Consider the following 13,187-nt stretch of genomic DNA (forward strand, 5'->3'; position numbering starts at 1 on the left):
TATAATACATCCATGTTGATGTCCCAGGTGTTACAAGGAGAAACCGATGCAATAGATAAACTGTTGGAAATATAACCACACATTATTTAAGTCTGAGGCCACTGAGAAAATGAATTACTAGTTATATTATATCAGCGTTATCAGATGGGTGGTAGATACTATCCGTTGTCTACAGTTTTAATTAAGGTGAGGTAGGTTAATATTGGTAGTGGGATAATACATCATTCATTACCTATCAGTGTTAACACATTAAAACCCAATATGTTCTGTCATTAAAATATCTTAGGATCATACACAGAATAAATTATGCATTTCAAATCCACTGTATGATCCTTGTTGAAAATATAGATTACAAGCATTCAAGAAGCATTCTTGTTCTGATATAATGACCTAGGAGTCATAATTTCAATAATTTTCAGGCCTGAAGTAATTTTAAGGAATGTTGATGTACAATCATATGCCGTTTTAGGGAAGAGTTAGCTATCCTTTCCTGATATCTGGGAGGGTTTCTTCATTTCAGCCATATCAACTAATATTCTGTATGTCTGTCTATTGCTATTGTAAAGATACATCAGTATTTTAATGGATTGCCACCACATTTTATTTTTGACTTCTTAAGATTTTAATTCCAGTTAACATGAAGTGTTATATTAGTTTCAGCTGTGCAATGCAGTGGTTAAACAATTCCATACATCACCCAGTGGTTATCACAAGTGCAGTCCTTAATTCCCATCATGTGTTTAACCCTTCACCCTACCCACCTTCCCTCTGGTAACCATCAGTTTTTTCTCTATCCTTAAGAGTCTGTTTGTGATTTCTCTCTCTCTTTCCATTGTTCTTTCTTTGATCCATTGCTTTTCCGATTTTTCATTATAATAATTTTGATGTCTTTTCTCTTTTGCTATTTTCTCTCCTATTGTTGAGATTTGTACAAGCAGTTCCTGACTGCTTTACCCAGCCAACAGATCATACTGACCACTCGAAACTAATTCACCGCAGTGTCCCCTCTGGACTCTGTAATAATGGCCTTCTGTAACAATTACACACAGGGACAGATAGGGACCAGTTTGAATGCATGGGTGCAGATATCTCTACAACCCGTGTCACCTTGAAGAAGTTACACAATATGAGCCCTTCACCCTTCAACAACCTTAAGTATTTAAGAACAGAAAATTGGTCTGGGGTGAATGATGAGGAACAGAAACAAAAATGTTCACCTTTAGCCCAGAGAGCTGACCTATAGCCTGAAGAGTTTTGATAAGAATCAAATGTAGCTGACTGCTGTATTCTTAAAGGGCCTCATGACTGCCTGTACATCTCACCCGTAATTAATATTGAACTGAATGATAAGCACCAGAGAAATTGCAAAAATAGTTTTACAAGTAGAAATTTGAAGAAACATTTATGATCTAATACTTCCTGCATGACCCCTCCCCCTGAGCACTGAGCATATAACCACCAGCTTTATGCAACCGAAGTGCAGCTCTTTCTGCCCAGGGGTCCTGTGCCTCTGCTACTTAAATAAACTTACTAAGTTGCATCTTAAATATCTCAAGAATTCTTTCCCACTGGATGCAGTGTATGCTCACACAATAGTCTTGTTACCAGAAAAAACAAAAAACACCAAGATTGGCGGCTGGTTGTTCCAAAAGCTAATACTCAAGACACGAGTTTTTACGGGAAAGGAATATGAGCTTTATTCAGGAGGGCAGCCATTTGGGAAGAAGGTAGAGTCTTGTTCAAAAGCCACTCCAAAATTTCCGCCTGGTCCAACGAGTTTTAAAGGAGCTTGAGGCCAGTAATGGGTAAAAGAGGAGCCCGGTAATCTGTAACACGTCTTGCTGCTTGCAGACTCCACGGTGTCAGCTAGAGACGTTATTGTGGTTCTTTGAGGTGGTGCACTGGTGCCCCAGGGGAGGTTGTGCAAGAGGGTTCTGATCCAAGTCTTTCTAGGAAACAGTGCATGATCTATAGATCTACAAAGAGGTTTGGTTTATCAATCACACATGCTAAAGGTGCATGCTAATACCATTTAAAGACTGTGAAGTTGGGCAAAGGGGCGCTGGCAGGGCTTCTAGGTAGCTTAAAAAAGATCCTCTAGGTTTATTCTCTTGCTGCAAATGGAAGGATTTCCTTCTTTTGTGAGGCTGATTATATATGAAGAGTGAATGAGATGGCAGAACTCTGTCAGTGATCTAGCTAATATCAGACATTAACTTTTTATATTATGAAGAGTTGCCTGCCTGGTGTGGCAAACTGTTGTTTGATAAACATTTGCTCTTTCCTTTTTCCTTTGAATGTGCTTACCCCCTTTTGAAATTCTAAATCCGTATCCCCTTCTCAAGTGACAGTGGCATGTAAGCATCAATTCCCTGTCTTTGAGCCTTGTATCTTTTAGGTTCCCATAATTAAGAAATTATTTTTTTCCTTTTGTGAATCTGTGTTATAGCAGTTTAATTTATTAGACCAGCCAAAGAATTGAGAACAGATGAAGAAAAATAGATTCCTCTCCTAACATTCATTCTGTTGTTGAAAACTGACCTTTGTGCTTCAGACCCAAAATATAATGTGAGGACAGAGTTGGGGATAGAGAGGAACAACAGCTTTATTGCTTTGCTAGGCGGACAAGGCTGCAGCAGGTCAGGGCCTTCAAAACTGCAAGCCCACCCAGAGGAAGGGGCTGGGGGTTTTGTGGGGAAATACAGGATCTAGCCGGTTTCGACAGGAATTGTGTCTGTGCTGCCAGCCTTATTCACCAGGTTTTCAGAGTGGTACTGGATTCCTGGGGTGGGGGAGGGAGGAGAAAAAAAACAGAAGATGAAGGAAGGGGGAGGGGAAGGTTTCTGAAGAGAGGAAAAGGGATACTTAGTTTAATATCAAGCCTTGCTGACATTTTAATGCAGCCATTTTGATTTTTGTTCAACATTATGCTTTTAAGTGGTTTCACTTTGAGTCACCAGAATAACTGTATTAAGACCACTTCATATTTTATAGTGAGCACTCAATATTTTCTAGAATGGCTAAAATAAAGGAAAGGGATAACACCGCATTTCTGCGAAAATATTGAGAAATTAGAATTCTTTTATATTGCTGATGGGAGTGTAAAAAATACGTTCACTTTGGAAAACTGTTTGGCAGTTACTTACGAAAATAAACATTTGCCTGTTTAAGAGGAACATTTTACCATCCCTAAATATGTGTCTTCACCATAAGGATTATTTTCTGCTGGTTTTTTTATTTGTTTGTTTTTGTTCTTTTTGTTTTTGAGAGAGAAAGCGTGAGTGAGCTGGGGGGGGGATGGGGGAGCAGAGGAGAGGGAGAGAATCTTAAGCAGGCTCCTTGCTCAGCAGAGCCCGACCTCATGACCCTGAGATCATGACCTGAGCCGAAATCAAGTCTGACTCTCATCCAACTGAGCCACCCAGGCGCCACTAGGCTGTTATTTTAAAGACACAGCAGACAAAGGAAAAGCTCTGAAACCCAGTATGTTTACTTTTCTAAGACATATTTGCATTTATAAGGGAAAGCTCCATTTGTAAGGGTGTCTCCCTCTGCTTAGCAGAAAGAGGGAGAATGTATAAATCTCCGGAAACTCTGATCAGTGGAAAAGGCATGGATTTAAATCTGGATAACAATCATAGGCTTGGTTGCTGTCCTTTGCCTGGTCACCTCCCCCAAATGCTTCCCAATAGGATCACGTGTGGAGTTTCAAAACCGATCATTGCTGGTGCCCTCCTCCTCGGGTTCTGTCTGTTGGTATGGGTGGAAAGGACAGTGTCCTGTTAGTTAAGGGCTCCAGGTGATTCTAAGTGAGGCCAGGGATAAGCACAAGGGCTTCCTATTAATTTATGAGAGTTGAGTATAGGTTTTTGTGCAAGGAGAGGTAACAGGGTCTCTGCTCTGTGAGTCTGGGAGGGTCAGGTCTGTGCAGCACACGGTTCCTCTGCCGTAGCTGAATTTGTGATAGTGTGTGGGAGGGGAGGCCCCCTGAAAGCAGAGAAGGAAAAGTCAGGGATTGGTCTCCAAGTAGGAGCTCATAGTTTTTGAAAGGCTCTTGACACAAAGGACTAGGAATTTGGGCCTTTTCTGCATTTCAAAGTCCTGCTGTCAGGCAAGCAGTTTAGAGGTGCAGAGGCTCTGTTGGTGGCTTTAAAGGCATTTTCTCCTGATGCAGCTGTGATTTCTCCACGAATCTCTTCTGAGAAAGAAATCTAGAGGACGACATGAAAGAAGAAGAAATGGCCAGTTCTCAGGTAAGCCTTGCGTCCCAAGTCAGATGGTGTGTCGTCTATTTCTCCTGAAATTCCATTCGTTTAGAAATTACAAATATTGGTTCCTCTAGTTATGATGTTTCTGCTTTATCTTTTCCCCTAATTTTAAAACATTTTCAAAAATGATACCCAATATTAAGTCTTTAGAACACTCCCCCTCCCATATTCCAGAGCTTTCTCTCTAACCTGTCTTTCAATAGTCTATCAAACATTTGTCCCTTTGAATTAAAGTCCTGCAGATATCATAAATATTCCCTTGGTGACAGACCCACAGAGGAAGGCCTTGCGTCCCAGATACCTACTGCTGATGGCCTCCGGCCTTGGATATCAGTCAAGGAAAACATTTCTTATTAGGTTCCATCTAGATGCTTTTTGAGCTCTGTGTAGACCAGGAGTAAGAAATTGCATAAATAAACACAATGGATATGAGACCCAGAATAACTCAGCAAGTTTTAGAAAAAAAAGGGGAGGCTTGCTCTTTGGAATGTGAAAAAGATACTCTATTTAAATATACTAGATACTACAGAACATGGAAACTATGTGTGATTGAAAATCCACCGTATTTTCATAATACAATTTATTTTCTGATTTTGTTTGTGGGCACAAGAACACACCATTAATAATAAGTCCTTCAGTGTGCCTAAGGCACTGATATAAGTTTGTTTCCTTATAGCTCCTGTTACCTTCTTTTACTTGGGTTGGTGCTCTCTGACAGATTTCTCCGCTATGGAGTCTGTATTTTCCCCATTATCATTCTTAAGGATCTTAGATGGATTTACTGAGCGATATGCAGAAACCATCACATTTAAAGTAGAAACTTCTTTTTTCTGACTTGTTCTTGCTTCTAGTTTCTATTGAGAACAAAGGTAAAAGAAATGGAGGTAAACAAATTCGACTTGCGGACCCTTAATAAATACTTGAGATGGGCAGCGTAGGACATTCCATAAGGACTTCCCAACTGCCTTAATGTTAATGCTTCGCTAGAGGTAAAAAGCAAGCAGCTTGACAATAGCCAGGCCTCCGGGATCCTGTAAGTCCTCTTTAACATATGAAAATCCCTGCAGAAGCTTCCTTTATTTCTATCCCCCAACTTAAAACTATATTATCAATGGCTTCTCACAAGGACAGTGTAGGTCTTTCTGCCCAGGGATCCTGGCCCTGTGCTTTAGTAAAAACGCTTTTTGCACCAAAAATGTCTCAAGAGTACTTTCTTAACCCTTAGCTCGCTGGCCCCTGCCCATCAGTTTCCCCTGGACCGTGAAGGCTCTCACCTTTGTGTAGCAGAGATGCTGATTTCTAGGACCGGAGCTTCTAAGTCAGATCTGCATCTTGGAGGTTTTTATTTTACTCCACACTTAGGTCACAGAGTTACCCTTCTATTTACTTCCTTGTATTTTCAGAAAAAAAACAAAAATCTCTCTTAACGTGTTTGAGTGTCTTAAAACCCTGAAATATAGTAGGGTCACAGGTAGAAATTATACAAGGTAGGCTTGTGACACAGAGGAAACTTGATTTGCAGCCAATAAGGAGATCACACAGAGTAACTTCCGTGGGGGACAGTTTCCTTTCACTTAGGGTTCAGATGGAAATTCAGCAAGAGGGGTTTCATCATCTTATGTAGAGCTGGGCATATGGTCGCACATGAAGACAACACTTCCGTACATACTTTGTATGTTATGAAAGTGATGTGTATGCTCCTCCTTCCTTGGAGATTTTCATATTATAATGAGGTAAAAGTACCCTGGGTTACTGCTTGCTCCATCTACACGGGTCTGAGTCAGAGGATAATCTCCAACTGGGCAGGCCCAAGTGCTTCCTCAGGGCCGTTATAACTTTTTTTGGATAGTTTCTGTTTCCAACACAGGAGACTCTGCCTATGGGGTCTTTTGATTGAAGTAAAAGACAAAATGGAAAGAAGAGGTTAAGTAAAATGTGGGACAAAGGTTGGTGGGTACTAGCAGGTGAGCAGTAAAGGTCAGGTCATGGGTCTATCTGGTGACACTAACTCCCTCTTGATCTTAGGGACCACTGTGAACTCTTGTCGATGGCCACTTGGTGACTGTGGTATGTCTTGCAGGGACTGCTGACATTCAGGGACGTGGCCATAGAATTCTCCCAGGAGGAGTGGCGATGCCTGAGCCACACGCAGCGGGAACTGTACAGGGACGTGATGCTGGAGAACTACGGACACCTCCTGTTCTTGGGTGAGGATGACTCCTTCCAGATTTCCCAGGCCCCACTCAGGGTTTTCTTCCCTCCTGTGAAGACTGTCTCTTGGAAGATTCCTCTTTGTATGAATGGAATTCAGATCCAGGCAGAAAGGGAAATAAGTAGGAGTTTGTAAATGTAGAGAAAAAAATCTTCATGATTCTTTTTCAGCTTTAGCTTCCCCTTCCTTAGGGTAACTTCATCACTTCTGTAGATGAGTGGCAGTACTGAACATTGAGAGGCATAAAACGGTACTGCCCATATCTTAATCTCTAATTTTTATTCCTTATTATTGTATCTAGTACTTGGAAGGGGCGATCATGATGTGAATTATTTGAAACTCCTATATGTGTTCTAAAGGGGCTGTTGGTCAACAGTGTTTGAGAAATCATTTTCTAGAATTCTGGAATGTCCTCTCTTCCCCCACTGAGCAAAATAGTGGAATGAAATTTAGAATCTCCAGTAATATTCCTATTCATTTTTTCCAATAAACAGGTCTTGTTGTGTGGAAGCCAGACCTGGTCATCTTTTTGGAGCAAGAGAAGCAACTCTGGGATGTGAAGAGAAAGGAGACCGTAGCCTTCCATCCAGGTAGGTGGGAATGAATGAAACAGTTGACAGAGGGGAGGTCCAAGTCTGAAGGAGGAAGACAGACCTTAAATTCTAGTTTGAGTAGCTGTGCTTGAATGGAAATTAGTTTTAGAAGCATAGTTGAATTTCTCCCCCTCTCACAGAGGGACATCTGCTAGCCAACATTATCAAGCTCTCTAGGGATTCTCCTTCAGCTCCAGTGACGGTCCATCACATGCACAGGGAGGGCCAGGAGACTCTCCTTGGAGTGGGAGGGCCTCCTTAATCTTGAGAGCTTCTCCATTGCTGTGAGGGCCCTGGGGAAATCTCCCTATTTCTGAGGAACTCTATGCTAAGCCCTTTGTAAGTTCTGTTTTTCATCATGTGAGAAGTGTGGCAGGGTAGTGGTTGGCATATTGCAGTTTGGTGTAGAAATCACAGAACACTGGAGACAGACATGGAATGTTTTCTGGTTTATGCTCTCTCATGTTATGGAGGCTTTAGTCTTAATGGTACATGATGGAGACTCAGTAAGTTCATCAGGTAAAAAAACCACCTTCCTAAAATGGAAAGTCTACTCCTTTATTTCACTATAAAAGTTCATTTTTCTCTGTATCAACTAAAATTAGAAATTTCCACTATGCGTGGTGGTAAAAGAATTTCTCAGTAGTGAAACAATTTAATGGATCAATCTGAATCGTAGAATTTCTATGTAAATTAGTGCCTTAGGGGAGCTAGAACATTTGCAATTCAGAACTTGCAGGCTATAATAAACTCTGAATTGTTAATCTTATTTATTTATAATCACATCATTTTATCATCTTGTGTTATATGAAGTTCTTTGACTTAGTCAAGTGTGTTTTCACTTTTTAGTTATATGTCAGATTTGTCTCTGAATTTTTACATGAAAATTTATGATATAACGTAGGCATTTGCTTAGAAGAAGTATGGTGGATAATTGGTAAAATTCCCCTTTAAAAAAAAAAAGTCTTGTTTATAAATTGAATTTTAAATTGACAGGAAAAATTAACCATTAGCCTTTTCTTCTACTTTCCTCAGAATATATCTGAATTTTATCCCAAATATTTATTTTTTAAGAAGTGATTGTTGGTACATTTTTACAATTTTCATGTTGTTTTTTATTTCAAAATGAAAGGTTTTCGTTTGGGTGCTTGGTTCTAAAGAATGGATTATAGCCTTGCATTCTGTACAAGAGTAGAGGTATATTAATAACACAATACATTTTTAATGTCTTTTAAGTACTTAGTCATAAAATTTTCCATTAAAGCTTTTCATGGTTGTATTAACGAATATTCTTTACAAGCTTACTGCCAGTGCCAATAATTCAAAATGCTTGTTTTTTCATCAGTACACAGTCACAGTCTGAAATTATAGTTATATAGAAGGTTTCCTTTTAAAATTTACCTATTTTTATGTTGACATCTTTTGGTGACGCTTTGTCTTATTCTGGCTTTTCAGTTCTGTAATAATGTGCTTCCTTTTGTATGGGACCTTCCACAACATTATTTAGATGTGGTACCATTTTTACCTCTGTATCTTATTATAGGATGACAGTTGTCAACTTTGTACATTTCAAGACAGTGTAAGTTTAACTTAAATATGAATCAGCTTTATGCCCTTTACTAATAAAATTATGTATTTATTTGTACAAATACCACCCATACATATTTGATTGTGAGTCATCATGTGTATTTCTTTCCTTGGTTAGTGTTCAGTGAGTATTGTATCCTGTGTAGGCGAATCATCATAATAATTTAATTAATTTCATCACCCCTTCTGAATGTATACCCTCTATGCATGAGAGACACACTTTCTATGAATTGAAAGCAATCTTTAAACAGTTTATACCTCTATCATCTTTACATATTTAATTTTATCCTTAATTGTGGTGTTATACCCATGGTACACTTTGATTCCATTCTCATTAACTTTTGTGTCTTCTGTACGTATTTTCATTGTGGTTACCTTGGAAATTGCTTAAAATATGTTAAAGGCATAACAAACAATTTTAAACCGATAACGTCAGTGGCATAGAAAACTCTTCTATGTATCTCCACTCCTGCACCCACTTTATGTTACTGGTATCGCAAATTCTGTTTTTAATGTTGTGTACTTATTTACCCAGATTTATTATTTTTATGCTTTTATTTTTTAAAAAATTCTGCAGCAGAAATAAAAGTGACTTGTGCTACCTCATTAGAGCACTATAGATTACTACAATTGTGTAAATATTTATGTTTAGCAGAGAGTGTTATGTTGGCCTGTGGTTTCACTTACTGTCTAGAATCCGTTTATTTCACTTAGAAAGACTTCCTTTAATCCTTCTTGTAGGACAGGTCTGGTAAACTTAGAGGGGTTTTTACTTAGGAAAGTCTTCATTTCTACATTCATGGAAATCAGTTTTGCCAGATAGAATATTCTTGGTGGTTATTTTTTAATCTTTCAGTACTTGAATATATTGCCCCGTGCACTTTTTCCTGTAAGGTCTACTGCGAATCCCACTACTAATCTTACAGGAGCTCTCTTGTACAAGATGAGTTGCTTTTGTCATGCTGTTCCAAAATTCTATTTTCACTCATGATTTTTCATAGGTTAATTATGTGCCACTGTATTCATGTCTTTTTTTTTTTTTGAGATTTTATTTATTTATTCGACAGAGATAGAGACAGCCAGTGAGAGAGGGAACACAAGCAGGGGGAGTGGGAGAGGGAGAAGCAGGCTCATAGCAGAGGAGCCTGATGTGGGGCTCGATCCCATAACGCCGGGATCATGCCCTGAGCCGAAGGCAGATGCTTAACCGCTGTGCTACCCAGGCGCCCCGCCACTGTATTCATGTCTTAACATGTATCCTACTTTAAATTTACTGAGTTTGTTGAATTTGTCCCTTTTTTCCACATACATGGGAAGTACAAGTCTTTAGTTTTTCATGTAAACCCTTGGCCCCTTTCACTCTCCTCACCTTTTGGAGTCCCCTTAATGTATATATTGGTCCATTCGTTGATGTTCCATGTCACTTAGACTCTGTCCTTTTCCACATTTTCTTTTGTCCTTTCAGTAGATAATTTAAAACAAGCCATCTTTAAGTGGTCTGATTCTTTTTCCACTTGATTAAGTCTGTGACTGACCCCTTGTTGTGTTTTTAAATTCAGTGATTGTACTCTTCAGCTCCCAATTTCTGATTGATTGTTGTTATATTTCCTGTGTCTTTGGATTTTTATTTTGGTCATGCATTGTTTTCCTGATAACATTTAGTTACACTATTCATTTTCTCTTCTTTCTCCATTAGCATCTTTGTGATGGTTATTTGATTTCTGTGTCAGACTATTAATAGTTCTTTATTAATTTAAGGCCAGTAATTTTGTTCCTCTGATTGGGACACATTTTTCTGTTTCTTTTTATGCCTTGTGATCTTTTGTTGAAATTAGGTAATTAAAAAGAAAAAAAAAAAAACAGGCTCCTACCATGTATTCTGAACTTGGTTGGTTTCTGCAGGAGAGCAGATATATTAGTAATTTCAGGGGCGTGTCAGACATATTCTATATTCTCTCCATTTATATTGTCTCAATTTTTGTAATTCCCCAGTTTAAAAAATTGTAGTTCACATTAGAGCCTTCCTCTGTCTTCAACTGTGTAGTGTCTCCATTGTTTGAACCTTTTCTCTGAGCAACCATTACAGGACATTCAGAGGGTGCTCTCATTCCTTCTGCCTTCCATGTCATGCATGACAAAAACTATTCCAGCAGGTAGTAAGAAAGAAGCCAGACCAATGAAGCCTTGAACATACAGGTCACTCATTTGTTTCTCTCCTGAGGGGAGGTAAGAGTTTTCTTCCAGTGTTGCCATGGAGTGTCAGGGAGGGTGAGCCATTTTTGCGGCCAAGTCACAAACTTGCCTTGTCTCTTCCATGTGGTTCTTCTTCATTTGTACTTACTTGGGTGTGCTGTGTTCTAAATGGCTTCTGGAAGACTCTTAAAGGTAATTTGGTCCATTTTTGTCTCCATGATGGAACAAAACCCTGGTGCTTCCTTTTTGTCCATTGATAATGTACTATAATATGTATTAATTTTTCACATTAGAATTTTAATGTATATGTATATGAGTACAGTGAGTGGTATCACTTATTTTGTATCTTTTAGTTGTTTGTGTCTTTCCACAACACCATGGGCCTATTGGGAAAGACAGGCAAGGAAGATTTATTTTTTGGAGTGGTATCCAAAGATGTGGAAGTATCTATTTTCCATAATTACCAAAGTATTTCTAAAGAGGACAAAACTTACCAATGTAATGAATCTGGGGAAAATGTCAATCAAGTGTCAAATACTAGTAAACATCAGAAAACTAAGTTTCCAGAGAACCACTATCATAGTGGGAAAGTCTTTTCAAAAAGCTCAAATCTTATTGTTCATCATTATATCCTTAATCAAGTGAAAACTTATAAAGGTAGTAAGTGTGGCAAGCCTCTTAACTGGTGTTCAAGACTCACTCAACATCAGACATTTCATAATGGGAAGAAATGTCACAAATGTAAACAATTGGCAAAGTCTTTAGCACTCAGATATTATCAATATATGGTAATACATAGTGAGCAAAAATGCAGACAAATGTTAAAAAAAATGTGGCAAAGTCTTTAAGCAGAACTACAAACTTTCTGAACATTAGAGCCTGCATACTGTATGAAGCCCTAGAAATGTAAAGAACGTGGCAATATTTAATTAATAATCAGAAGTATTCAGCATGAAATTATATATACTGGGGAGACATCTTAAAATGTCAAGAATGGTGATAAATTCTTTACCTGGAACTGAAACCTTACTCAACATCAGAGCAAGCATACTGGATAGAAATGTAATGATTGATGAACAACCTCTGTTTTTAATATAGAGTTCAGAAAAAAAAGAACCTTTATAAGGGACAAAAATATTAAAGATACAAATAATTGGCAAAGTATGCAATAGAAAGGCAAGTCTAAAATCAGAGAAGGGGTGCCTGGGTGGCTATCTTTGTTAAGCATCCGACTCTTGGCTTCCGCTCAGCTCATGATATCGGGGGCTTGGGATCTATCTGCAGGTCAGACTCCATGCTAAATGCTTGGTATTCTCTCACTTCCTCTGTCCCTCCTCCTGTTCTCTATTTCTCTCTCCAAAATAAATAAATAAATCTTTACTAAATAAAGAAAAGCAGAGAAATCACAGCAGAAAGTAGAAGTCAGTACCACTTTTCAGACATGATTCTAAATCAGAGTATTTATTATTGAAAAAAATCCAAATTTAAATGACCTAGATCGATTACATTATAGCCTTGGACAGGGCTGGCATGAGCGGCACCAGCCCCCACCAGAACTGAAAATGTGTTTGTAATTTTTGAGTTCCCAAACTACAGAATTCTCAGAATTTTAAAATTTTTACCCTATATTTTTCTTTGCTTATGTTGCTTTTGTGAGCATATAGAAGAACACAGAGGTTTATGGTTTTGATGTGCACAGAGTGCAATATGCTATATTATGTTAAAGATGTATTTTGGAGTTAAAGAACTAACTAGGAATAAGTGTGTTTGTGTGTGTGTGTGTGTGTGTATGTGTGTGTGTGTATAGCTATATTTTCAGAAGGAAGGGGAATACTGGATCCAAAGAGATAATTACCAAATTTAAAAATTGATGATTTCCTAACAAAAACAGATTCATAATGGGAATAATTTTCTCTACATAGCTTTGTATTTATTTTGCCTTAATGTCATGTATGTTGTTTTGAGAATCTCCCCATGCAAATCTTACCTTGTCTACCTGGCTATGACTCACATAGGATGTACTTTGTTTTCCTTCTTCCAGTGTTCAGGAACTTTTTCTTATATGACTTGCTCAGGAATTTTATGATTAGATTACAAGAAATGACATGGCATTCAACGTTAATTTGAATGTGGGCGTAATCCTACAGTGATCACGTTAAATTCCAGGTGGTTTAAGTGACACGTTTCACTCCTTCCCTCTCAAATGGAGAAGAACATTAAGTAAGATTTCTGTAGTTGTTGTTCTTTTCCCTTCTTGGAAATGACATTATCCATGTTATTCACATTACTGCAACAACTCGATAGGTGAAAACTTCAAGACTTAATGAGTCATGG

The 13,187-nt window shown here is 38.4% G+C and overlaps 1 protein-coding gene across 3 annotated transcripts in view; it reads left to right on the forward strand.

Moving 5' to 3' along the window:
- Positions 1-13,187, forward strand: part of LOC100482033 (putative protein ZNF720) — a 181,386-nt gene that overhangs the window by 150,071 nt on the left and 18,128 nt on the right. The window contains exons 7-8 of one of the 3 annotated variants that reach the window (XM_034639105.1): positions 6,349-6,475; positions 6,975-7,070. In XM_034639105.1, the coding sequence (XP_034494996.1) occupies positions 6,349-6,475; positions 6,975-7,070 (223 nt within the window). Of the gene's footprint in view, positions 1-4,174; positions 4,254-6,348; positions 6,476-6,974; positions 7,071-13,187 lie in introns of those variants that run through there. The other 2 variants (XM_034639107.1, XR_004619164.1) reach the window with 2 other exon arrangements.

This window comes from Ailuropoda melanoleuca, chromosome 12 (assembly GCF_002007445.2).
Source record: "Ailuropoda melanoleuca isolate Jingjing chromosome 12, ASM200744v2, whole genome shotgun sequence".
Lineage (NCBI taxonomy): Eukaryota > Metazoa > Chordata > Mammalia > Carnivora > Ursidae > Ailuropoda > Ailuropoda melanoleuca.